We start from the raw sequence: 27275 nt of genomic DNA on the forward strand, positions 1-27275 counted from the left end.
TTTCAGCAAAAATGTTGATTTTTTTCTGAAAAGTGATATCTGCTGAGAATAGGGGGTTGGAAGGCAAGCGCACAAGAGAGAGGGTGAGCGAGCCAGCTGTCAGCTGCTGGTGACACCCATGGTATCCAATGGCTGCACAGAGTCTGAGTACCTTGGCAATTGCACAGAACCAGCCAGGATACGAGAGCTCAGAGCTTCCAGGGACCCCAGGCTGGGAGGTGTCAGGAATTCTCACTAAACCAGCCCTCCTCTTGCTTTTCACCTGGCTTTGTACCCACATTGTTTTGAGGGAAGTTGGAAATCCCATAATAGGACGTGCTTAGCACACCTCATCATTGCTATGCAAGCACAAAGGTGGGTAAGAGTCTTTATGCCTCTGAGGCACAGAGCCAGGCAATAATTCCTTATGGTGAGTGTGTGGTAGGAAGTAGAACCCAGGAGTCCTGACTCCCTAAGCACTGGACCATGCTGCATCTTTTTATCAGCTCTAGAAAACAGGCCCCTATCTGTTGGCTCTGGACATCCATTTAGCCTTAGTGGCTGAAGGAGTGCTGATTTGGTGAGCTGCCCGGGAGCTGCAGTGAATTGAAAAGCTGAGCCCTTTCCCTTGTCTTTTCTTGCTTTGCAGGAGAATCTGGGGAAGTGTGTTATGGCCACCTGAATGTGCCAGGGAAGAGGGAGCTTCCCGTGGCCATCAAGGCTTTGAAAGCAGGTTACACGGAGAAGCAGAGACGAGACTTCCTGAGCGAGGCCAGCATCATGGCGCAGTTCGACCACCCCAATGTTATCCACCTGGAGGGTGTGGTCACCAGGAGTACGTGGCTGGGTGCAACAGATTAGAGAGGGCAGTCACATAGTCAGTGCAGGACCACGGGGACAAAGGGGAATCTGATCTCACAGCCAGAGCCCTCAGGAAGTGCTTTCCTCTCCCAAGCCTGGCAGAGACCCCCGTACAATCAGGTCCCCAGGGGCTGGCCAGCTGTTGCACAATGTATATCTCACTAATGGGGCCTTGCACTTTGCTAGCCCCTTTCATCCCCAGGGATCCCCAATAAAACAAACCAAAATGCAAACTCTTCTGTGCCGAGATCCCTCTGTTCACCATCGAAATGCAGCCACCCGTGGGGTGAAATGCGGCAGCTGCGTGACTGACTATTGCAATGCTACCGGAGAGTGTTGGACAGGAATGGAGGCTCCAGTATCCAGTGGGAACTACAGAGGGAATTAGGAAGGTGGGGCACAGAGGGCCAATATGAAATGTGTCCCGAACATGGGGGTAAACATGTCATGGGTGGGAGCTCCCACCAGTTCCCAACAGGCAGGTGCTACATTAGAGACAACTGGTAGGCTTGGCACCCGTTGGCAGGCCTACCAAAGAGACATGTTCCTAGAGGGCCCCTGCTGAAGGGCTGGGTGGGCACTGGCAGGTGGCAATGTGAGGGCGAAGCTTGTCCTGACACTGCCCTCACTATACCTGCTCTGAGGGCTTCATTGTCTGGGGCTGCACATACAGCACCGAATTCTTGGGAGCTGATAATAAAGTGCCTTTGGATTGCCACTCGCCAGGAGGCTCAGAATGAAGTCCTACCATGAGCCGGGGTCTCTGCTGCTAGATTCAGGCTCTGGAGTCTAGGAGCCGGCTCCTCAGCCCAGCAGCGTTCTCTCCTTTTGACATTCCCGATTAGCATCTTGAGAGGGAGACAGCTTGTCACTCGCAGGACTGGTGCTCTTCCCCTTTCCCTTCTAATGTCATTAGCGAAATGAAGTGTTTATTCCTGGCTGCAGCTCAAACCACTGGTGGGAGAATGCTGTTAGTTGGGGCTTTTCCAACCATTCATTTGAGGGAGGTGAAATGGGATGCCTGACAGGGTCCTTTGTAACATCACATGTGGTGGCTCCCCTCACTCCACTCCGCTCTGCACCCCAATGCCAGAGATCGGGGTTATTGGATTAGGAGAAGCACTACCCATTAGCCTTCATTTTAAAGGCCGTATCTTATTGAATTGTAATGTAATGTGAAGTCTTAGTTTTAAAAGGCACATTGAAATGCAAAGCATTATGGTAATGGGATGCAAATTTCATTTAGACAATGAAACTGACTTAACAACAACAATGGCACCTGTAGAGAGACTGCGAGGTGGATGCGTGAATGCGAGTAGGATGCGTTCGTGCGAGTAGGATGCATAAGTGTGAGTAGGATGTGTGTGTGCGAGTAGGATGTGTGAGTGTGAGTTGGATGCATTCATGCGAGTAGGATGCTTTCGTGCGAGTAGGATGTGTGAGTGCGAGTTGGATGTGTGAATCCGAGTAGGATGTGTTAGTGCTATATTCACACACTGGTGTGGTTCACATGCGTCATCAGAATGGGACCTCACCACCTCTTTGCAGGGCTGTGGGAACAGCTTGGTTGTCCCTGTGACCCTGGATTTGCTTCCCTCCCTGCACTGGGCAGGCACCAGGGCTCCCAGAGGAAGGTGACTTTTCTATTAACTTGACCTCTCTTGTCTCCTGCAGGCAAATTAGTAATGATTGTAACCGAATACATGGAGAATGGCTCACTAGATTCCTTTCTCCAGGTAATCAGCTCCTCTGTATTTTTATTCATTGCACATTCCTCAGGGCTGAGTGGCTGATGAGGGAGAAGAACAGGCTGATCCACACACTGCAGTCTCATGACCACGGTGACCGCTGAGTAAAAGCTGCAGGCACTGAGGGAACACTAGCTCCAAGGCATCTGCACTGGCTCTCACAAGGAGCATCCGAGTGCAAGAGGCAGGACATCCTAGTGCACAGGATCATCTGCCAGAGCTGTGTAGTGGGAAGAGTGGAGGGTTGAAGGTTGGAGGTGACTGGAGTAAAACCTGTCCTTCATTTCCGCTGACCTGGCTAGGTTTGCACTGGGAGGTGTCTGGGTTTGGAGCCCAAGTGTGGGGGCATTACAGATTGCAACAGATGAGCTGAATGAGTGTAGCTTAACGAGGACAGGGTTCTGGTTCTACAATCATAGAATCTCAGGGTTGGAAGGGACCTCAGGAGGTCATCTAGTCCAACCCTCTGCTCAAAGCAGGACCAATCCCCAATTTTTGCCCCAGATCCCTAAATGGCCCCCTCAAGGATTGAACTCACAACCCTGGGTTTAGCAGGCCAATGCTCAAACCACTGAGCTATCCCTCCCTTCAAGGTCAGCGAGGTCCAAGTCACCATGCAGAATCAGTGTTTGTCAGGTGCCCGGCGAGAGGTCAGGAATAATATCAGGGATGTTTTCTCTCCAGAAACATGACGGGCAGTTCACCCTCATCCAGCTGGTGGGCATGCTGAGGGGCATTGGCGCCGGCATGAGATACCTCTCCGATTTGGGCTACGTGCACCGGGACCTGGCCGCCCGTAACGTTCTTGTTAACAGCAACTTGGTCTGCAAGGTGTCCGACTTCGGCCTGTCGAGAATCCTCGAGGATGACCCGGACGCTGCGTACACCACCACGGTACATTCTGCGCTTTCCTTGCCTTTTTCTCTGGGCTGATTCATAAAGAGCAGCAGGCATTCCATGCACTCTTCAGGGAGAGAAATCAGACAGTCTGAAGCAAGGAATGAAGGCTGGGAAGCTCAGCCTGATCTCCACCCTCTTGTGCTGGTGCCATGAAATATGGACCCCTTTAGACCATTATAAATTATCTGACAATTCATCACATAATACAAACTCGTTTCTTATGCAGCCGTTCATGGAGGGAGTTGCAGCACAGTGGGAGCTGGCACCTTCCCCAGCCTCCTCTCAAAGACAGTCCACACACTGTGCAGAGTCCCAAATCACCCTCTTCTGGGGCGTGGGAGGGGCCAGATTAATCCTCCTCCCACCTGGTCCCACCCTCAGTTCAGACCCTAGCTCCTCTCTCCTTCCATCTCCCATGTAACTGGGTGAGGTAACAACTCCTCTGTCTCGGAGTTTCACACAAATGCCACCACACTATTCCATGCATACAGTCTCAGGCTTGGCCTCATGTTTTAATCTCAGTGAGATCAACAGAACAAGCTGAGTTTGAAGTAGATTGGTTCAGTAGTTTAAAAATGGTTTAAAGTTATTGAGTCCCACTGCTGGCTGGAGCAAAGGATTTCTTATTTTAGGAAGAGCTAACCCCTAGATTTAGGTAAACTAATGTTTTGGTTATAGAAGATTCTTGTGACCTTTTTTTGAGGTGCTCTCACCCCTCCATTATATGCTGCAGGCCTTTGACATTCCGCCGGGGCAAAGCACCGGGGCTAGAGACGTGCCTTTTGCTTGTCCCATAAAATTCTGTTGCGGTTTGGCTGAGACAGAAACATAAAAATCATCATTTCCGTTCTCTGGCCTGCATGGCTTCGTGAAATGTTGGCAGCTTGCCAGAATAAACAGTCTAAGGACAAGCCCCAGCCTGAGGAGCTGCCAGAGCAGCAGGAGTGCTGGGAATGAGGCCGAGAGCTGGACAAGGCTCCCACCCAGACCACATTCCTTCCCAGACCTGGCACATAGGGTAGGAGCCCATCCCCCACTCTAGGGGCACCACATGGGGCAGGAGCCTATTGCTTCTTGGCATGGGAGGGGGGAGAGAGCCCACCCCATTCCCCTCTGAGCTAGCACCCTTCTCCTCATATAGCAGGTACAGCAGGTAATGTGGTCTAAGTATGTGTTACAATCATGGAAGTTCAGGGTTCAAATCCTCCTGGTGATGCCTGATGGGATGGCTGGGTGACACAATTATACATCACAGAATTTGGTTTTTCTTTTAAAGAAAATCTTGAAATTACAAACAAAAACTGTGTTAAACAAACATACATTAGACTAGAGAGACAAGGTGGATGAGGTAACATCTTGTATTGGACCAGCACAAGTCAGTCACTTTGTGTCTCTAATATCCTGGGGCCAACACAGCTACAACAACACTGCACACATAATTTAGATCAGGGGTGCTCAACCAGGAGCACATCTACCCTTGGGGGTTTGCAGAGATCTTCCAGGGGGTACATTGGGGGGAGGGATAGCTCAGTGATTTGAGCTTTGGCCTGCTAAACCCAGGGTTGTGAGTTCAGCCCTTGAAGGGGCCATTTAGGGATCTGGGGCAAAAATTGGGGATTGGTCCTGCTTTGAGCAGGGAGTGGGACTAGATGACCTCCTGAGGTCCCTTCCAATCCTGATATTCTATGATCAGCTCATCTAGATATTTGCCTAGTTTTACAACAGGCTTCATAAAAAGCACTAGCAAAGTCAGTACAAACTAAACGTTCATACGGCTCTGTATGCTATACCCTGACGTGTACGTACAATATTTATACTCCAATTGATTTATTTTATAATTATATGGTAAAAATGAGAAAGTAGCAATTTATCAGTACTAGCGTGGCTGTGCTACCTTGGTATTTTTATGTCTGATTTTGTAAGCAAGTTGTTTTTAAACGAGGCGAAACTTGGGGGTAGGCAAGACAAATCAGACTCCTGAAAGGGGTAAAGTAGTCTGGAAAGGTTAAGAGCCACTGATTTAGATTACAAAGTCAAGCACGCAAGAATTAGGAAATGTCAAATTTACAGTTGTCTACACAACATCAATTTGACCCCCATTTCCATACGTAATCCACTGGTCAGTGCCAGTCTGTGTCATGTGTCCCCTCTGAGCCCACTCCCCATGGGGCATAGGTCTGGTACAGCTCTCCATTACAAACCCTAGCTATTTAGCTCATGTTTTCAGCTCTGGAGGGTTTCCTGCTCCAGTCCCTGAAGTGTTGGCCAAAGCGATGATTTGTATTCTGATACAGTCTGTAGGAACATGGTCACATACTATATTTTCCATGGGACCCTGCCTCATTCAGTGCACAGAAGGGACACACAAAGATGTAGAATTAAGGCCACATGTGTAACTGTAATGCTGACATTTCTCAACCTTTGAGTGCTCAACTTTGCAATCTAAACAGCGTTCTATTAACATAGATTGCATGTGTGTGTGTCTGGTCTTTCACGTCTTACCTAAATCCACCCAACGGGGAAGTAAGAGGGAGAGTGAGAAGCCATGGATCTCTGTGGTTGGCTGCTCATTCCCCTGGGGTAAACATGCTGTTAAGAAAGTTAAACAGTCCTATAACCAAGTGGCAGTGTTTGGCCAGCTTGTTGGGGAGAAGACCCAATCCCAGTTTGACCCCCTGGAGTTTTGGGGTGGCCAAAGGGCACGGACCGCATAAACCTTCCCACATGTGGCCTGCGAGTGCTATCGATCACCCCCGACCTAAGGGAGGGTGTGAAACTGGAAGGGCCTGGTGTAACTCCAACCAAGGAATGGGAGAGATGCAGTGGCATCCATGGGAATGTTGGTGGCTTTGAACTTCCCCAGGTCACCGGCTAAAGTGACCCCGCTCAGTTCGATCTCGAAGTGGGGAGAGATGTGACGAAGTGGGACTGTTCTTAATGTTTCCTCTGAATGGTGTGGGGGTGCCTCAGTTTCCCCTAGGCAGTTTTTAAGTACCTAGGTGGTGGGGTAAGGGTGTATGATCATTGCAGAGCCCTAGAGGGCAGGTGTGTGCAGGAGTCTGGACACAGAGAATGGCCAACACCCTGTTTCCTGGCAACTGATGGTCTGGGCCCTTCCTCCCTGCGAGGTGAGAGCTAAAGGGTTGGAGAACAAAGGAATCCGGTGACCTCCTGGCCCAGGACAGGGACAAAGCCCAGGGGAGGAGGGGCTGGAGGGAGTTTCAGTTTGGGGCTGGCTGGAGACATGGAGTGAAGGGCAGACCTGGTTGTCTGGCTCACTGCCCCCCAAAATGGACCCAGTTGAGGGGTCCAGTTCTCTGTACCTACAAGCTCTGTTTTAGACCATGTTCCTGTTGTCTAATAAACCTCTGTTTTACTGGCTGGCTAAGAGTCATGTCTGACTGCGAAGTTGGGGGGCAGGACCCCCTGGCTTCCCCAGAAGCCCCGCCTGAGCGGACGCACTGTGGGAAGCACACGGAGGGGCAGAGAATACTGAATGCTCCGAGGTCAGACCCAGGAAGATGGAAGCTGTGTGAGCTTTTTGCCTTGAAGACAGTCTGCTCACAAAGAGGAGACTTCCCCAGAGTCCTGACTGGCTTCATGGGGAGCAGTTCCAGAGCATCACCCAGGGACTCCGTGACAACTGGTGGCAGAGGTGGGATGTACTGCACCCCACGGATGGCGCTTCCTGCAGTAAGTGACTGGGGAGCAGTAAAACGAAGGGGGATTGACGAGGACCAGGTGTGCTGAAGGCTCAGAGAGGAGCGGTTTCGGGGGGCGGTTAACCCCTGGGAGTGTGTGACCAGCGAGAAGGACTGTGCAGTAATGGGGTCCCCCTGGGGACTGCAATGAGCAGTCTCAGGGGCGGAGGAGCCTGCGGCTTGGCCCTGGGAGAGAGAAGGACTTTTGCAGTAACAGGGTTCCCCTGGGGATTGCAGCGAGCAGTCCAAGGGTCGGAGGAGTCTGCCGCTCAACCCTGGCAAAGAGGTGGTGACCTCGAGAAGGGCTGGCACACTAGGTGTTCACCCTGGAAACCATGGGAAGCTGAGAGCACGCAGGCCTGTGAGTTCACAACAACTCGGGAAGAGCAGAGTGATGGCCTGTCACCATCTCCTTAAGAAGGACATTGTAACCCTGTGCAGAAAGGAAGCGTTGAGCATTGGAAAGTTCACCAAAGCCCAGTTAATCGTGCAGCTGGAGGAGGATGACGGCTCTAAGGAACAGATTCCTCACCCCAAATGGGGCTATAGCAGGATCTGTGAGCAGCTGGAGTGGGAGCCAGGCATCTCCAAGACTCCTGTCCCCGACCAGACGGGGGTCTTCACGATCGGGTTCCCCATCCGGGGATCGGAGACAGACGGGATTGGAGCTGAGTCTGAGAGAGCAAGAGGACGGTGAGAGACAGCAAGAGTCCAAGAAAGAGCTGCAGAAGCAGCAGCAGCATGAACTGGCGGTGGGGGAGTGGAGAGGCCTAGGGGACCTCCCCGGGGTGAGTGGGGATAGACCCCAGGGGGCCAGTTCCACAGGGAACCTCGAGACTAAATTGCTGCCCCTGGTTAAGGAGCAGGGGGATGTGGATGCCCACCACACTGCCTTTGAGCAGGCTGGAGATTTGAACCAGGGGGACCCTGTGGAAAAGCCACGGTGTCTAGCTCCCTTGCTGGGTCCCAAGGCCATAGACTCCGTCAGCCAGATGGGTGGGGAGGTGGACAGGCTCCCACTCCTGACCCCAACCTATATGTCTGTGTGGAGTCTCCTGGGGTTGGGCCCCTCGGACCTCCAGTGGAAGCGGAAGGTGATGGTCAATGGGGAGACATTCCTGGGGTGGCGAGACCCTGGGACAGAGAAAACTGTTGTCAGCCCCTGGGTGGTGCAGCCTCAGATGCTGAGGGGCTGTGTGAGCTGGGTGAGGGTCCCAGGGATGAAGCCCCTCGCCCTGCCTATGGCCCAGATCCCTGTGCAGACCCAGGAGGAGTGGGGCTGGCTGGCCGTTGGGGTTCTCCAGGATATCAGCTGTGAGACCCTGTTGTGGGGTGACTGTGTCTCTTTGGGACAGGATCCAGGCCCTGCTCCTGTAACGGTCAAGGGTTTGAATTTGAATCCAGGGAACAAATTGGTGGAGAGGGAAATGGCCAGTGAAAATGCAGATGACCTGGCTGGCAGCAGGGAGGAGCTGCTAGACTCAGGCTACCTGCCTGCCTGTAACCAGACCCCTGGGGCTCTCCGCCCCCCTTGCACACCGAAGAGGGGGCTCACGCTGGCTCTGATGCCGTGAGGAAAGCAGCGAGCTCGCTGCCTACCCCTACTGGGACAGCAACGGCAGCGCTGAGCACAGTGGGAGCTGAGACCACAGCTGAGTGGGGGGAGACACAGGCAGGGCAGGGGATCTGTTGGGAGTGGCAAGGTGCTTGGTAAGGAAAGTTTGGATGAGCCTAGGCAGCCTTGTGAGCTGATGGCTGTGTCTAGTCAGCAGGGTGGGAAGGCGAGGAGAGTGGAAGATGAGTGTCCCTGGACCTTACCTATTACCTGGGTGGAGAATTGTGACAGTGAAGGAAATGTGCCTGTGTCTGTCAGGGGTACTGACTTGCCTATGGAGGGAGCTACCCTAATCTCCAAGCAGTTGTCTGTGACCAAGGGGAATGAGATCCCAAGCTGTGTGTCTGGTAAAGGAGAAAGTGTGTCCAGCTCTTCTTTGTCTGTGGAGTAGACAGAAGGGGCCTTTCAGCCTGTGACGGCTGAGGGTAGTGCAGTTGTCTCAGAGCTGGTTCTGGATTCAGCTAAAGCCCAGGAAGGGAAGGGTCCTAAGTTTGTATCTGCTTGGGAGAATGGCCCTGTAACTAGGTCGCATCCAATTAGTGTCTATGTAAAATCCCAGAGACCAGACAATTCTGGTGCTTGTATTTTGCCTGTTGCTAGTGTGTTGTTGGGAAAGGGTGTAGCAACTCTGTCTAAATCAGGGTGAGATCATAGCCGGGGCACAAGGAGAGCATGAAGGTGATTTGATTGTGTTACCTGCTGAGGGTGTTGAAACCTGTAGCAAGAAGGAAAAGATTCCTGAACTTGTGTGTGGCAAAGGGAAGGAGAAGGCTTCTGACCTTTTATCTAGGAAGTCTGCAAGTTTGCCTGAAAGGGGATTGTGTAGGAATCCGCCGGATGGGCCAGAGGTAATTTTGGATGTAAGGGAGACCCAGAAAGAGTCTGTTGTTGCTCAGCAAAGTGTTCCTCTAGAGCAAGCCCTAGGTAAAGAGGGTAAGAGCAGAATTTCTGTGAGGGGTGAATTGTTGCATAGGAAAGCCCAAAGGAAAGGAAACCTCATGGAGTCTTTGCAAGCAGCTTACTGCAACTGAAGGGTGTGAAAGTGATTTAATCAAGTTTCAGAGTAACAGCCGTGTTAGTCTGTATTCGCAAAAAGAAAAGGAGTACTTGTGGCACCTTACAGACTAACCAATTTATTTGAGCATGAGCTTTTGTGAGCTGAGCTGTAGCTCACGAAAGCTCATGCTCAAATAAATTGGTTAGTCTCTAAGGTGCCACAAGTACTCCTTTTCTTTTTGATTTAATCAAGAAAGTTTCAGTTTCTAACAGCCAGAAATTTTCTGTTGTGAATGAAGCCACTGACTTTCCTGTTGAAAGATCCAGTGTGGATAGCTTTGAGAAGGTCTCAGATGGAGTGAAAGCTGTTAAGAAAGTTAAACAGTCCTATAACCAAGTGGCAGTGTTTGGCCAGCTTGTTGTTCAATCCCAGTTTGACCCCCTGGGGTTTTGGGGTGGCCAAAGGGCAGGCCGCATAAACCTTCCCACATGTGGCCTGCGAGTGCTATCGATCACCCCCTGAAACTGGAAGGGCCTGGTGTAACTCCAACCAAGGAATGGGAGAGATGCTGGGGCATCCATGGGAACTTTGGTGGCTTTGAACTTCCCCAGGTCACCGGCTAAAGTGACCCCGCTCAGTTCGATCTCGAAGGGGGGAGAGATGTGACGAAGTGGGACTGTTCTTAATGTTTCCTCTGAATAGTGTGGGGGTGCCTCAGTTTCCCCTAGGCAGTTCTTAAGTATCTAGGTGGTGGGATAAGGGTGTATGATCATTGCAGAGTCCTAGAGGGCAGGTGTGTGCAGGAGTCTGGACACAGAGAATGGCCAACACCCTGTTTCCTGGCAACTGATGGCCTGGGCCCTTCCCCCTTGCGAGGTGAGAGCTAAAGGGTTGGAGAACAAAGGAATCCGGTGACCTCCTGGCGCAGGACAGGGACAAAGCCCAGGGGAGGAGGGGATGGAAGGAGTTTCAGTTTGGGGCTGGCTGGAGTCATGGAGTGAAGGGCAGACCTGGTTGTCTGGCTCACTGCCCCCCAAAATGGACCCAGTTGAGGGGTCCGGTTCTCTGTACCTACAAGCTCTGTTTTAGACCATGTTCCTGTCGTCTAATAAACCGCTGTTTTACTGGCTTGCTGAGAGTCACGTCTGACTGCGAAGTTGGGGTGCAGGACCCTCTGCCTTCCCCAGGAGCCCCGCCTGAGTGGACTCGCTGTGGGAAGCGCATAGAGGGGCAGAGGATGCTGAATGCTCCGAGGTCAGACCCAGGAAGGTGGAAGCTGTGAGAGCTTTGTGTCCTGAAGACAGGCTGCTCACAGAAAGGAGACTGCCCCAGAGTCCTGACTGGCTTCATGGGGAGCAGTTCCAGAGCATCGCACAGGGACTCCGTGACACATGCATCTTCCAATGACTAATAATTTCTGGGCTTGTTCTCCCTGCCGGGCTTGCATGCGGGACACCCTGCAGCACCGCACCAGACACCTTCAGGGCAGAGGCTGCGTTCCTCAGTGAGGTGTAGGGAGAAGGGGCCCAGATTCTAGGCTTTGGGGAGTCTAAACATTAGACTGCTCTCTGCCTGATTGTCTTCCTTATATCCAGCTCTGTGGGACACCTGCTGGTGGAAGCCTTCCAGCAGCCAGGCTAAATTCTTGGTGCTTTCAGGTTCAGTCCTGCGTGCAAGCAAAACTCTCGGTACTCGGCCTTGGTGACACCATGAGATTATCCTGGTAGGGCTGGGATGTGTCACATGACACAAGCCCTGAGCTGGTCATTGGCCCTTGTCAATCCTGCTCCAGTTTCCAGATCTACCACCTGTCCCATGCCCTTGCTTTGAATATATTTGGGGCACTCTAGGGTAGACTAGGGCAAGCTTTACCCAACGTGGGCATTTGCCACTGAGAGAGTCACTAGATGAGGGTTTCCAGATGTTCTGGGCAGACAACTTCATTCAGCTTTGCTTCAGTGGGTGCTAGCGATGGGTGTACATCCGGTCTCGAGCCTGATGCAGGGGCAAGAAATGGTATTTAAAATTCAGCCTCTTTACCAAGGTTTGGGTCAGGTCATATTTGAAATGAACGCATTTGCTCAGCATCAGCGCCTGCCCAGAGTCTGGCGTTAGAAGCCAATCCTGTGTTCTCATGCTGCCATTACTAACTGTTCCAGAGTTACCCCTGTGACAGGATGGCAGGGCTGCATCTGCACTGGCAAAGCCAGGACTCCTCACTCACCCTGGGAATGCGCCCACGTAGCCAGGCTAGGGCTCAGCGTGTCTTCTGGCTAACCCTGTTCTGAGCTGGGGTAGCTGACACAGTGATGGAAGTGCCTGACCCCTGCCTACACTATTGCTACCAGTAGTGAATTACGGGTCCCACTTTGCCAGTGTAGACAAGGCCCAGGAGAGAACGGAGCTGCTAACAATTCATGGGAGGGAGGAGGAACCGTATGACCTTCCCAGTTAGATGAGCTCTCTGACCCAGTGAAAGGAAGGGAGATTTACATTCAGGCCCTGCAGTGTTGCTGATGCTGGTCACCGAACCAGAAAGCCATGTCATGTTCTGAGGGGGTGAGTGGGGAGCTGCCTGTTCTAAGCTCAGTCTCTATAGCCCCACCAGCAACGTTACACTGGGAAAGGCCCTGCCCGGGGTCCACTGGTTCTTAGGGCTGCTATAAGTCTAGCTAATTGTAAGCGGGGGAACTGTCCCGCTATTGTGGGGAACTTTCCTGGCTTCTGCACGACCCCGGTGAAGTGGGCTAGCAAAAGGATCTGACTCCTCGCTCCCACTTCCTTTGCCCAGAGGCCTCCCTGCCCTTGAGGACTACCCTTCCCCTCTCCTGTCTGGCAGAGTCCTCGTAACCCCAACAAGGCTGGGCCCAGGATTCCTGGGGGCCTTGATCCCCAACCCTGCTGTGGTCACCTAGGACAGGGGCTAGGGTGTCCCCACTCCGGGGTACTCTCTCTGCACTGGGCACTTCTCTGACCCACTGACCATTGCATACAAGTTAAAGCAAATGCAAGTTATTTAATCAACAATTAATTTTTAAAAGAATAAGGAAAAATGGGAAAGGTTAAAGGAAACACATCACTCCGCTCTGTGACAGGGAACATCACAAACAGTGTCCCTGGAACGTCAGGGCAGTTCACAGTCTGTTCCTTGTAAGTCCCAGGCCTCCTTCTCCGGCCCTGGCTGTGCTGTAGGGATGCTGTGGGTTGGACACTTGCTCTGGTGGTGGCTACACGCTCTCAGGCTCTAGGTGGTAGGACCCTTCTTCCCAGTGTCACCTCCGCCCTGTCGGGGTTACGATCCAAGCCTGGCCTGCAGAGCCTCTTGGCTGAGGTGTCTCCCTGTGCTGGGCCCGCTCCCCAGGGTCCCCCTCACTCTCCCCAGCTGCTCACCGCACCCGGCTCCGGACTGCTCCAGCCCCAGCTCCACCACTTTGTCTCAGCACTGCTGCCGCTCTGCCTCCAGCTCCCTGGGCTGCTTCTTTGGCCCCTCTGGCTCTGGTTGCTGCAGCTCTGCTCCCAGGACAGGTCTGCTCTGCAGGCTGCTTCTGTGACTCTGCTCCCAGCCCTGACTTGCTTTGTGGGCTGCTTTTCTGGCCCCTCTGGCTCTGGTTGCTGCAGCTGTGCTCCCAGGGCAAGTCTGCTCTCCCTGGGCTGTGCCTCTGGCTTTGGGACTGCAGCTCTGCTCCCAGGACAGGGTCTGCTCTCTCTGGATCTGGCACAACTCTGCTCCCCAGTTTAGCTTGGGCCCTGCTTTCTCCTTAGCTCGGCCCCCCTCTGTCTGACCCAGGCAATTCTAGCTCACACGGAGGAGGGGACCTCCCTGGCCTCCTGACTCCCTGATTAGCCTGCCCGCCCTGTCATTCAGGCTGACCTGGAGCATTGGCCTCTCCCCATTGTTCCTGGGGACTGTCAGTCTCAGGGTTCTGATTCCCCATCGACCCTTCCCCTTTGAGTACTGGGAGCTAGCAACTAAAACACCCCCACTGAATGTTAGTAAGGGGGCAACAGTCCCCTTACATAATGCTGTGTGTACCTAGTGGCTGCGGGTTGGACCCTCAGCACTGACAGGGCTTGGGGCCTGTTTGTTTGGTCTCAAAGAATGGAGGGAACTAGGCTAAGCAAGACCAGGCCTGGGAGCTTTTTGCTGGGAGACCCGGGAGACTCCATGGTGTTTGAAAGCACAAAAGGTTCAGAGTCGGTGGGTCTCTGTAACCGACTGGGCGTGCTGGCGGTCCCGGAGATGCCAATGGCAGGTTCCAGGCTGATGCAAGTGGACACTCCCAATGCATGCCTGACCCCAGCTCCTGCTCGGGGCAGTGAGGCCCAGCTCCAGCTCTCCGCAATAACTGCGGAATGGCCTTGCTGCCCAGGTGCCAGCTCTTTGCCCTGGGTGGAGCCTGTCATGGACGGTTACCCTGTGTTCTGTGTTTCAGGGGGGGAAGATCCCCATCCGCTGGACGGCCCCCGAGGCCATCGCGTACCGCACGTTCTCCTCAGCCAGCGACGTGTGGAGCTACGGCGTCGTCATGTGGGAGGTGTTGGCCTATGGGGAGCGGCCCTACTGGAACATGACCAACCGTGATGTAAGGGAGCGTCATCCTGCCTCCGGCTGGGCTGGTATCAGGCCGGTTCCCTCCCTCCCTCTGCTAGGGGCGGCACCTCATGTTAATGGAGAGGTCATGAGGGCTCACGGCGGCAAGTTACTGGGTGTCCCCGCCCCGCCGCGTGTGACTCGGTGTCCCTGCCCCGCCGTGTGTGACTGGGTGTCCCCGCCCCGCCGCATGTGACTAGGTGTCTCTGCCCTGCTGCTTGTGACTGGGTGTCCCTTCCCCGCCGCGTGTGACTGGGTGTCCCCGCCGCGTGTGACTGGGGGTCCCCACCGCGTGTGACTGGGGGTCCCCGCCCCGCCGCATGTGACTAGGTGTCTCTGCCCTGCTGCTTGTGACTGGGTGTCCCCTCCCCGCTGCGTGTGACTGGGTGTCCCCTCCCCGCTGCGTGTGACTGGGTGCCCCCGCTGCGTGTGACTGGGGGTTCCCACCCCGCTGCGTCTGACTGGGTGTCCCCTCCCCGCTGCGTGTGACTGGGTGTCCCTGCCCCGCCGCGTGTGACTGGGTGCCCCCGCCCCGCCGCATGTGACTGGGTGTCCCCGCCCCGCCGTGTGTGACAGGGTGTCCCCGCCCCGCTGCATGTGACTGGGTGTCTCTGCCCTGCTGTGTGTGACTGGGTGTCCCTGCCCCGCTGTGTGTGACTGGGTGTCCCCGCCCCGCTGTGTGTGACTGGGTGTCCCTGCCCCGCTGCGTGTGACAGGGTGTCCCCGCCCCACTGCTTGTTACGGGGTGTCACCACTGCATGTTATATATGTGCTTTAGGTGAGGTTGTGTTAGGGGGTTGCCGAGATGGAAAAGACAAAGGAAGGGAGGGGTTGGAGAGTGGGAGGGGGTTGGCGCAAAAAGCCAGTCAGCCCAAGGGATGGTGTGTTCAGCGTGAGACCTCCAGAGAACAGGGGCCTGCTACCACCGGTAGCCATTGGTTGCTGCTTGAGCTGCTGCTGCAGCTGCTCTGCGAGTTCAGTCTGTGGCTGGCTACGCAGAGCTTTGGAGCAAAGAGCCAGGCCCTCACAGAGTGCGCTCTGGGAGGGCTTTGTGCTCACCCCGAGCAAACCTATCTTTCAGGTCATTAATTCAGTGGAGGAGGGCTACCGCCTGCCTGCTCCCATGGGCTGCCCTACAGCCCTGCACCAGCTCATGCTGGACTGCTGGCAGAAGGATCGCAGTGAGCGGCCACGCTTCTCCCAGATCGTCAGCATCCTGGACAAGCTCATCCGCAACCCTGAGCATCTCAAGTGCACAGCCACAGTGAACCGGTAAGGCCTGCCACAGCCATGGTGAACCGGCAGGGCCTGCCACAGCCATGGTGAACCGGCAGGGCCAGCCACAGCCCGGCTAACTGATAAGACCGGCCAAAGCCATGGTGAACCGGTAAGGCCACCCACAGCCATGGTGAACCAGTAGGGCCAGCAACGGCCACGGCAAACTGGTGGTGAACCATTAAGGACAGCCACAGCCATGGTGAACCAGTAGGGCCAGCCAAGGCAAACTGGTAAGACCAGCCAGAGCCATGGTGAACCAGTGGGGCCAGACACAGCCACAGTAACCTGGTAGGGCCAGCCACAGCACCAGCCAGTGCATCATAGCCACAGTGAATTGGAGAGAGACTCTTGCCCGATATGGCAACAATGGCTTCTCATTGACTAACATTGGCCACTTTATGCCTGTTTGCTGGCTACAGCCTCACACCAAGCCAGAGCGGACAGTGAGCTAGTTCACTGCCACAGTGAGACAGTCAGAGACCGAGCCAAGCCCAGGCTCTGAGCTGGCACCGGCCACATCAGGCACTCACATACCACAGTGATGGGCAACACAATGGATGGATCAGAGCCACAGAGACCTACTTAAAGCCTCCATCCAAGCTAAAGCTTATGGCTAACACAGTCCAGGCCATAACTATAATGAGCCACACTAGCCTCCTAGCCTGGTGCTTATGGCTTCAGCACGGTCCTGGCCGCAGGCCTGGCTAACACCAGCCTGGAAAAGATGTCTCTTGAAAATAGGCTCAGCCGTGAGTGGAGCAGCTGCATTTCACACACTTGGATTCACATGCCCAGCCCATCTCCACACAAAGCTCAGTTGTACACACAAAATACACACGGGCACCGAAGTGCATACACAATACTAGGCCCTGGCAATGTGGATAACCCTCCAGTAACCCTCTCTTTGGCTCTGCCTGACCAGAGAGGGCCCCAGCCCTCTTACCCCTGACCTTCACTTCTTGTGGAAACACAAGCCGTGGGGAGCGGTAATTGTGCAATGATAGAATAATGGTGGGGTGTCAGACTGCCATCCCCAGCTGCACAGCCTGGGCTATGGCTGCTTTCTTGGTACCTTGACTCCACTCGCTGATCCGCCCCTTAGCGCTAAGTTTATGCCTTTTCTCTTGTCTTCTAGGTTCACCCAAACTCCCTTTGACAGAGGTTTCTTTGATTTCACGAGCCGTTTCACCGTGGAGGACTGGCTGGATTCCATCAAACTGGGGCGCTATCGGGAGAACTTCGCGGTGGCGGGGTATTCCTCGTTGGGGATGGTGATGCGGATGAACATCGAGTGAGTATGAAGGGGGAGAAGTGACTGATGTAGGGGATGGCACCACTGGTCACCCCATCACCTTCTGCTGCCCTCCTACCTTGGGCTCTGTAGATCTTACAAGCTAAGCAGTGTTAGGCCTACTTAGCACCTGGAGGGGAGAAAATCCAGATACTGAAGGAAGTGGAGTTGGTGCGTCTCTCCTTGGTGCTCTTCTTTATGAGTCAGTCCTGAGCCAATGCCCCCAGGTGATGCTGAGCTCTGTGTGTGTGTGTGTGTGTGCACATGCATAGGGCTGTGTGTGTTTGTGCATGCGTGTGCATACGGCTCTGTGTGGTGTGACGCAGCAGGGAGGGGGGAGTTTTGACCTGGGAATGTGGCAGGGGAGTCTCCCTGGGGATGGGACACCTGAGGGCCTGTAACCTGAGCCAGGAGGGGGAGTTAACACCTCTGCCTGGGAATGTAGACAGAGGCTGCAAGAGAGAGCCTGCTAGGGGGGTTTAGTTTTCAGTTTGGGGCTGGGTGGTGGAACGCAGGGAACCCCAGGGCTGGGGTCTAAGGTCCCTGCTCCCCCAGAAGGACTTGACTGAGGGGTCCTGGTGGTACCCACAAGCTCTGTTTTAGACTGTGTTCCTATTGTCCAATAAACCTTCCGTTTTACTGGCTGGCTGAGAGTCACAGTGAATCCCAGGAACAGGGGTGCAGGCCTCGGACTCCCCCACACTCTGTGACAACTTCTCTCCCCCTTTTGAGACTGATCTGAGCGGGGTCACTCTGACCAGTGACCTGGGAAAGTTCAGGGCCCCCTCTCCGGGACAGCGCATCCGCTATCATGTTGGCACTTCCCTTCACATGGACCACGTCCATGTCATAATCCTGCAGGAGCAGGCTCCACCTCAGGAGTTTGGCATTGGCTCCTTTCATCTGGTGCAGCCAGGTCAGGGGAGAGTGGTTGGTGTACACGGTGAAGTGTCGCCTGAAGAGATATGGCTCTAGTTTCTTGAGGGCCCACACCATGGCCATGCACTCCTTCTCGATGGCCGCGTAGTGTTGCTCCCGGGATAGCAACTTCTTGCTCAGGTACATGATGGGGTGTCTCTCCCCCTTTTCATCCTCCTGCATTAACACCGCCCCCAGTCCCATGTCTGAGGTGTCGGTGAACGCCATAAAGGGCTTGTCAAAGTCTGGGTTTGCCAGAACTGGGCCACTGACCAGAGCCTCCTGCAGTGCCCGGAAAGCCTCTTGGCACTGCTTGGTCCAGACCACCTTGTCTGGCTTCCCCTTCTTGCATAGCTCGGTGATGGGGGTGGCTATGGCGATAAAACGGGGCACAAACCTTAGATAGTATCCTGCCAACCCAATAAAGGCTTGGACCTGTTTTTTGGTGTAGGGAGCGGGCCACTCTGATCACCTCCACCTTGGCTGGTTGGGGCTTTAGGCGGCTGCTCCCCACCCAATGGCCCAGGTAAGATACTTCAGCCATCTCCACCTTGCACTTCTCTGCTTTTACAGTCAGCCCAGCCTCCTGGAGTCGGTCCAGCACTTGTCTAACCTGGGACACATGGTCCTCCATCCCCCTCAGTAGCTGATCCACCAGGTGTTGGAAGGTGGCCGGAGCTCCCTTGAGGCCGAAAGGCAGGGTCAGGAACTCATAGAGCCCCACGTGATAAAGGCCAATTTCAGCCGGGCATCTGCATCCAGCGGCACTTGCCAGTAGCCCTTTGTAAGGTCCATGGTAGTAAGGTATCGAGCTCCTCCCAATTTGTCTAGGAGCTCATCAGGCCTGGGCATAGGGTAGTCATCCGATACAGTGATGGCATTGAGCTTCCGATAGTCCACACAGAACCGGATCGACCCGTCCTTTTTGGGGACCAGCACCACGGGTGAGGCCCAAGGGCTGGCTGATGGCTGGATCACCCCCAAAGCCAACATGTCCCTGACCTCTCTTTCCAGGTCCTGAGCAGTTTTCCCTGTGACTAGGAAGGGGAAGCATTTTATCGGCGGGTGCGATCCTGTCTGCACCCAGTGGACAGTCAGATTAGTGCATCCAGGCTGGTTGGAAAACAGCTGTCGGTGCGGATGTGGCACCCCCCTGACCTCAGCTTGCTGGGCAGGGGTTAGCTGATCATAGAGGGGAATTGTTTCCAAGGGTGAACCCGCTCTGGTCCCAGGGAATAGATCTACTAAAGGGTCACCTCCCTGCTCCTCCCAATGTCCACACACGGCCAACACCACATTCCCCCTGGCATAATATGGCTTCATCATATTCACATGGTACACCCGGCGGTGGTCCACCCGGTTCAACAGCTCCACCACATAGTTTACCTCATTTAGCTGCTTGACAACCTTGAAAGGGCCTTCCCAGGTGGCCTGTAGTTTGTTCTTTCTCACGGGGATGAGAACCATCACCTGATCCCCGGTGACGTAGGCACGGGCCCACGCTGTGCAGTCATACCAGACCTTCTGCTTCTTCTGGGCTCTGGCCAGATTCTCCCTGGCCAGGCCCATGAGTTCAGCAAGTCTCTCTCAGAAGATCAGGACATATTCCACCACTGACTCTCCATTGGGAGTGGCCTTCCCCTCCCATTCATCTCTCATCAGGTCCAGGGGGCCCCTTACCCTCCTTCCATATAACAGTTCGAAAGGCGAAAATCCGGTAGACTCCTGGGGTACCTCCCTTACACGAACAGCAGGTGAGGTAAGTATTTGTCCCAATCCTGCGGGTGCTGGTTCATAAAGGTTTTCAGCATCATCTTTAGCGTCCCATTGAACATCTCCACCAGCCCATTGGACTGGGGGTGATAAGCTGAGGCCCAGTTGTGCCGGACCCCACATTTCTCCCACAAGCACCGGAGCAGGGCCGACATGAAGTTGGATCCTTGATCTGTCAAGACTTCCTTGGGGAACCCCACTCGGCTGAAAATGGTCAGGAGCGCATCCGCCACGGTGTCGGCTTCAATGGAAGCTAAGGGCACTGCCTCGGGGTAGTGGGTGGCGAAATCTACCACCACCAGAATGTATTTCTTCCCCGAGCGGGTCGTCTTGCTGAGAGGTCCCACTATGTCCATGGCCACCTTCTGGAAAGGTTCCTCTATGGTGGGCAAAGGTCTCAAAGCTGCTTTCCCCTTGTCCCGGGCCTTCCCCACCCTCTGACAGGGTCGCAGGATTGGCAATACTGCCGGACCGTGGTAAAGACCCCAGGCCAGTAAAAGTTCTGTAGCAACCTCTGCCGGGTGCGCCGGATTCCCTGGTGCCCTAAGAGGGGGATGTCACGGGCCAGGTACAGGAGCTTGCGGCGATACTTCTGGGGGACCCCCAGCTGCCTCCTGATCCCACAGGACTCCACTTCCCTTGTGGGAGCCCATTCTCGGTACAGGAACCCCTTCTCCCACAGGAACCTCTCCTGGCAGCCTCTCCTCATGGTCCGTACCACCCCGAGGTCGGCCAGGTCCCTGAGCTTCCGCAAGGAGGGATCTTTCCTCAACTCGGCCTGGAACTCAGCGGCTGGGGAAGGGATGGGGACCGGTTCCCTCTCACTGGCCGGGTCTGAGGTCACAGGCTCTCTGAGCCATGCCCCTCGACGCTCCCTCCCCACCAAGGTAGGGTCCTGCGCCTCCGATGTGGCACCCTCCCCAAGGTCAGGGCGCAGTGCCCCTCGCCGGCTCTGGCTACGGGTCACAACCAGGGCGGTCTGGGGGTTGCTTGGCCAGTCCTCTAGGCCCCCCACATCAAAACCTCAGTGGGCAAATGGTGGTGCACCCCCTCGTCCTTGGGGCCCTCCTTGGCGCCCCATTTCAGGTGTACCCTTGCCACGGGCACCTTGAATGGGGTCCCACCCATCCCCGTCAGGGTCAGGTAGGTGTTGGGCACCACCCGATCTGGGGCCACCACCTCGGGCCGGGCCAGCGTCACTTCCGCGCTCATATCCCAGTATCCATTGACCTTCCTCCCATCCACCTCCAGGGGAACAAGGCACTCTCTCCGGAGGGACAGCCCTGCACCCACCCTGTAAACCGACAATCCTGAGTCCAGAGCCTCCAGCCCTCTGGCGGAGCTGGCCGGGGGTATTCTTCCCTCCTGAGCATGTGGTAAGCTGGCAGCCCCCCTTGCCTGGGCCGTCTGCCCCTCGTCCAGCTGGGTCCCTACCCAGTTAACCCTGGGTAGGTTGGGTCTGCTCAGTCTGTCCCTGAGCCTGGGGCACTGGGTCCGTACGTGGCCTCTCTGGCCAGTGATAGCAGCTCAGGTCACGTTGGTCCCCTCGAGCAGGTTGGAGGGTGCTGACGCCAGGCGTTCCCCTTGAGAGGGGGTTCTCCACATTTCCCCGCTGGGAGGTCCCATGGTGACTCTCTCTCTGCATCGTGGGGGGCCTGTTCTTTTGGGACTCCTCCCTACTACCCAGCTGTCAACTTGTGGGTATATCCCTGCATTCGGTTGACCAGTTGTAGGTATGTGACCTCAAGCGTTTTACGCTGACTCCGGAACCTTTTCCAGTACATCTCGGGGGTCAGCCCAAACTCACGGAGCAGGGCCTGTTTGAACAGTTCGTAGTCCCCTGCCTCCGCCCCTTTCATTCGGCTGTACACCTCCACGGCTTTGGGGTCCAGTAAGGGGGTGAGGAACTGGAGCCTGTCTGCAGGGTCAACCCTGTGCATCTCACAGGCATTCTCAAAGGCTGTCAGGAAGCTATCTATGTCCTCCCCCTCCTTACGCTGGGCCAGGAGGCACTTATCAAAGCTCCTTGCAGTCTTGGGTCCCCCCTCACTCACCGCAGCCAGTGCCCCACTGCTCCTCAGCCTGGCCAGCTCCAGTTCATGATGACGTTGCCTCTCCTTCTCTTCCCGCTCATGCTGATGCTGCTTTTCATGATCCTCCAGCTCCCTCATTTTCATCTCCCTCTCCCATTTCAGCCGCCTCCGCTCCAGGGATGGGGAGCTCTGCCAGGAGGATCCCCTGCTGGCTGCCGGGGTCAGGGTGCCCTCGGTATTCGCTGGGCTTCCCCTAGCCCCTCCCCTAGGCATAGGTAGGAAGGGTCTTGGGATGTCCTCGGAGGCAGTCTGAACCCTCCCAGCCCGGTCAGGCCACAGGGCCCACGCTGCATCCACTGGGCGGCTTACCTCAGGGACAGGGATCGGGTCATCCAAGCGATCCCTCTCCTCCAACTGGACAATCAGCTGTTCCTTGGTGGACCTCACAATGTGCAGCCCCCTCTGCCTGCACAACTCCACCAGGTCGCTCTTTAGGCGTTTAGCATACATCTCCCTACTGACCACTTGCAGGCCGAGACAGCTTTCCATGGTTTCCAGGAAGAACCCCTAGGGTTCCAGTCCTTCTTGAGGTCACCACCTCTTTGCCAGGGTCGAGCTGCAGACTCCTCCACCCCTGGGACCGCTCGCTGCAATCCCCCGGGGGACCCTGTTACTGCAAAAATCCTTCTCTCTGGTCACACACTCCCAGGGGTTAACCGCCCCCGGAAACCGTCTCTCTCTCTGAATCTTCAGCACACCTGGTCCCCGTCAATCCCCCTTCATTTTACTGTTCCCCAGTCACTTACTGCAGGAAGCGCTGTTCACAGGGTGCAGTAGATCCCACTTCTGCCACCAGTTGTCACGGAGTCTGGGAGAGTCCGGGGCCTGCACCCCTCTTCCTGGGATTCACTGTGACTCTCAGCCAGCCAGTAAAACGGAAGGTTTATTGGATAATAGGAACACAGTCTAAAACAGAGCTTGTGGGTACCACCAGGACCCCTCAGTCAAGTCCTTCTGTGGGAGCAGGGACCTTAGACCCCAGCCCTGGGGTTCCCTGCGTTCCACCACCCAGCACCAAACTGAAAACTAAACTCCCCTAGCAGGCTCTCTCCTGCAGCCTCTGTCCACATTCCCGGGCAGAGGTGTTACCTTCCCCTTCCCCTCCCACTCCTGGCTCAGGTTACAGGCCCTCAGGTACCCCATCCCCAGTGAGACTCCCCTGCCACATTCCCAGGTCAACACTCCACCCCCGCTGCGTCACATACATAAGGCTGTGTGTGATGCGTAGGGCTCCATGTGTGTGTGTGCGTGCGTGCATAGGGCTCTGTGCACTTGTGTGTGTGTGACAAGATGGTGTGTCCAGCAGGGTTGGATGGGAGGCTACACAGTGGAAGCTCAGTGACAGTCAGGCCATTGCACAGCGTGATTGCAGAATGAGGGGATGCTAATCAGAGTTTCCTGGACACATCAGAGAAGCTTCTGAGTGGAGAGGGCTGTCTGTCCATCGGTCTGTGTGTCTGACTGGGTTATCTGTGAGCAACTCATTAAACAGAATCCAATTTCAGAGCATCGCTCTTACTTGCTCTTAGCCTGTCAGGAGCTGTTTCCCCTCTGCCTCCCTCTCCCCCTGGGGATAGCACAGGGGCAGGGGCCCTGGTGTGGGCCATGGAGAAAGACAGCCAGTCACTCCTGAGAACAGCACGTCAGCCCTCAGGACCAGACAATGGCTGCTCCGCCACTGGCAGGTGAGTGCAGCTGAGTCAGTGGAGGGGAAGCCCCGTGGCCTGGCCTGCAGCACAGGGGGAGCCGGGGTTCTGACGTTCCCTTTGTTTTCACAGTGACGTTCGGAGCCTGGGGATCACCCTCATGGGGCACCAGAAGAAGATTCTGAGCAGCATCCAGATCATGAGGTCTCAGCTGCTGAACACCAGTGGCCCCAGGCGGCATCTCTAATCGCCAGCTCCCCAGACCCAGCAGCTGGCAGTCCAAAAGCACTGATCCTGGCAGAGTGGCGAGCAAAGCCAGCGGGAGAAGCGCCGAGCCAGAACCTTGAGCCACTGTGGCTTTCTGTTGCCTTGCTGTGAGTCGCGCTCCCAAGGGAAAGTGGAAGAGCTTTCCAGGTACATTGCTGAATCTGCTGGCTCCTTCCTCTGGCTGAAGGTAGGAGCAGCCTCCAGAGCAGGGCAGGCCACTTCATTTTCCATCCTGTGTCCCTGCGGGGCCGGGGCTCCTAGCATGGCCTAGCTAGGGGCTGTGCAATAGAAGGGAGCAGCACTACCAAGCTGCTCCAGCAAGCTAACCACACGGGGTGTGCTGACCAGGCTGGGCCTTGCAAAGGGAGTAGCACTGACTGACAGCGATGGCGGGAGCAGCCGGGCAAGTCTCTTCCATGCGCTGCTGCCGACTGTGTCTGAGCTGCTATTGTACTACCTGGAGGCTTAGCTGGATCTCTGAGCCTAGCCGGGCCTCCCACACCATTGCATGGCAGAGACAGCAAAGCGCCCACTCCCACCACCCTGTGATGGTTCCTGCTCTACCCAAGACCTCCAGACCATGAGGCTCCCAGGGTCATTGCCACTGCTCTCAGGAGAGTCACTGGGAAACTGGACCATCTTGAGCCTCCTGCGGCAGTTTCACGGGTGCTGTGAGCGGAGGGGACTTCCTTGGAGCTGGGGAGAGGGGCCCAGGAGCACTGGCGCCTGCTCGGGGAGACGTGAGACGTGCTGTCAAAGGAGAACCCAGAACCCGCTAGGAAGTCACCACTTCCTGAATGCACCAGCACTGAACCCAGCACAGGCAGGCCAGGGCGAGGGGAGAGCATGTGTCTTAGGGCTACACGCTCAGGTTTTCCTCCGGAGCAGAGGTCAGTCTTGTGCCGCATGAGGGGCCGTGTCCCCTCTCACGGTCCTGTCACATCTTCTTCCGTGTCTGAGGGGGCTGTATTGAACTCTGTTCCTACATTGCCTAAAAACAGCCAGGGGCTGCCCGAGCCAGTCTGCCTCATTGTGTTCACAGAGCCTGGCCAAGCCTCCCCTGGAGACAGTCACCAGCGGCACTGCTCCCAGCAGCACGCCGAGCTGCGAACACACCATGCCCCTGCCCAAGGCTGTGCCCAGCTGTCAGATCCAGGCTGCCCAGCAGGTGAGGGCTTCTCCACGCCACCCTGACAGGAGCTGCGCCAGCTCCCTGCTTGCGCCCCCTGCTGGTGAGCGCGCCCTGGCACGATGCGGGGCTTTGGAAGGCAGCAGGCCAGTGCACTGAGGTTGTTGGACGCACTGAGCTGTCCCCAGAGGCAGAGACTTGCTCGAAGCAGAGGGACTGGCACAGGCTGGAGAGGAAAGCGGGCCTCTTGCTCCCCTTTGTAAATACAATTTTCTACCATGTTCAAAGCTGGTTTACTATGTCTGACTTTAGACACGCAAAAATGATCTCAAAGCACAGAAAGCCCAGCCCAGAGGTGGCCACGCTGCCAAGACTCTTCAAGGGGGCATGTAGCCGGAGCTCACTGAGGGGCCCCACTCCGTGGGGCAGGGGCAAAGAGCTCCACCCAATGCTGCTGTTACTTGTGTGTCTGAGACCCATGCCGGTTCGCAGGCGAGGCCAGAGTCCGCTCTCAGTTATGGCAGAGGAAATCCAGAGGCACTCCGTTGGTCCCAGTAGGGATAGTCTGGATTTACACCAGCACATGTGACAGCAGGATTTGGCCCGAGGTCGCCTTCCAGCAGCGCCAGATGAACTGGAGGATGGTGGGATGTGGGGGGAGGGGTTAAAGCCATTTTCCAGTCTGCAATAATCCTGGCTAAGCTAAACCCTCCCTGGGCTTGGTTTAGTTTTCTATCCAGGGCGTCTACATCTCAATTCTACTCTAGGACTATATCGTGGGCACTCTACTGCTTCCTATGGAAGCTCTTCCGAACGAGGGCTAGATGCAGTATGTGGTTCTAGGTACATTGCACCCTCTGTGCACTCAGACCCCTCACGCGCCAATCCTGGGGTCTGTGTACTCGGAGCTTTACGCAGCACATGGAATGCGTGGGGGAGGGTGCTGGCTGGGCCTTACCCGACCTGCGGCACATGGGAGGTATAAGGGCAGGAGGGTTCTGGATAGATCCTGGTTCCCGGGGGGCAGAGGGTTGCTGGATGGTCCCTAGGGACGGGGAGGGTTGCTGGATGTGTCCTGGTACCCAGGGATGGGGGGTGGGGTTGCTGGACAGCCCCAACCCCTGGGGATGGGAGTTGCTGGATGGGCCCTGGTACCCAGAGGATGGGGGGTTGCTGGCCAGGTGCTGGTCCCTGGCAGAGGAGTGTTGCTGGATGGGCCCAGGTCCCCAGGGACAGGGAGTTGCTAGATGGCCCTTGCCTCTCTCTTCCTTGCCCTTCTTTTATGGTCTGAGTCTGCACCTCTTCCCGGACAATAAAACTCTTCCCATTGCCCATTTCTCTGTCTCTTATTGACAAATGTGTCATGTGGGGCTGCTCGCACGGGGCACAAGGGCTGGTGAAGCTGCTAAGGAATCCACAGGCGGCTGCTGCCATCCCTTCCGGGAGGCATGGGGCCGCCCAAGGGGCCCTGCCCAGAGGAGTCAGCACCCCTTCCCTTCTCTCGCCCCACACAGCACTGCACACACAGGGCAGGCCTTTCGGTTATTTTACGTGTGAGATTCTGTGGGCAGGCTCCCAGCTCGAGGAGCATGTTGAGCTGAGAAATGGGGCGTGGCAAAGCCAATATGAGTTATATAGTGTGAGTGCATGAGTGTGTGAGTGCATGCACATGGGTGTGTTTGTGTGTGCATAGCATGTGTATGGATGTGTGTGCATGTATGTGCAAAGCATATGTGTGCATGGATGCACTTGTATGTGAATGCAAGCACATGTGCATTTTGTGCATAGTGTGAGTGTGCATGGATGTGCATGTGTGTATAAGTGCAGGCATGTGTGTAGCATGAGTGTGTGTGCATAGGGTGTCTGTGTGCGCATAGCATGAATGTGTCTGTATGGGTGGGTGGGAAGAGAAGAGTTAGTGTCATTGCTGTTGTTGTTACAGTCCAATCCCATTTCATCCTGGGTGCTCGTTGGATGGAGGAGTCACCTGGGTCCCTCTCTCTGGCCAGGTGTGGTCAGGACTTCTCTCAGGACCAGGAGGACAAAGGCCCTGGGTCCCAGGAGATGGTGGACGAGGCAGCCGTGATGGTGAAGCTTGGCCCAGTAGCCAATTTTTCTCCTCTACATCTCTTTCTTTAAGGCCTCACAAAGGGAGTTGTTAGGGGGCTTATTCCTTCACCCACTTACTTCCCTGGTCCTTCTCGCATGAACAGAGAGCAACAACACCCGAAGTCCAAAGGTGCAAACAATTTGACGTTTATTGGGGTGAACTTCCAGCAAGCATGATTCCAGTTTCCTTCTGTCCCCTTCCCAGTTCTGACACCACAGAGCCTTACACCTGTGTCCCTGATCTCATTTCCTGCCTTTAGCTCAACATGATTCTAATTTCCCCACCCCCATTCCCTGTTCCCATTTTCCCCCTTAGCAAAACATGATTCCAATTTCCCCACCCACCCACTTACTGACGCACACACACACTTCCTGATTG

General features: G+C 55.4%; 1 protein-coding gene across 2 annotated transcripts in view; it reads left to right on the forward strand.

The window, feature by feature from the left end:
- EPHA8 (EPH receptor A8) overlaps window positions 1-26107 on the forward strand; it is a 101003-nt gene extending 74896 nt beyond the window's left edge. For both annotated transcript variants that reach the window (XM_073316605.1, XM_073316606.1), the window contains exons 10-16: window positions 629-814; window positions 2515-2576; window positions 3273-3482; window positions 14235-14384; window positions 15474-15664; window positions 16806-16961; window positions 23524-26107. In XM_073316605.1, the coding sequence (XP_073172706.1) occupies window positions 629-814; window positions 2515-2576; window positions 3273-3482; window positions 14235-14384; window positions 15474-15664; window positions 16806-16961; window positions 23524-23638 (1070 nt within the window). In that variant the 3' untranslated portion in view covers window positions 23639-26107. The remainder of the gene's footprint in view (window positions 1-628; window positions 815-2514; window positions 2577-3272; window positions 3483-14234; window positions 14385-15473; window positions 15665-16805; window positions 16962-23523) is intronic.
- The last annotated feature ends 1168 nt before the right edge of the window (window positions 26108-27275 follow it).

The sequence above is a fragment of the Lepidochelys kempii genome, chromosome 18, assembly GCF_965140265.1.
Source record: "Lepidochelys kempii isolate rLepKem1 chromosome 18, rLepKem1.hap2, whole genome shotgun sequence".
Classification (NCBI taxonomy): Eukaryota; Metazoa; Chordata; order Testudines; family Cheloniidae; genus Lepidochelys; species Lepidochelys kempii.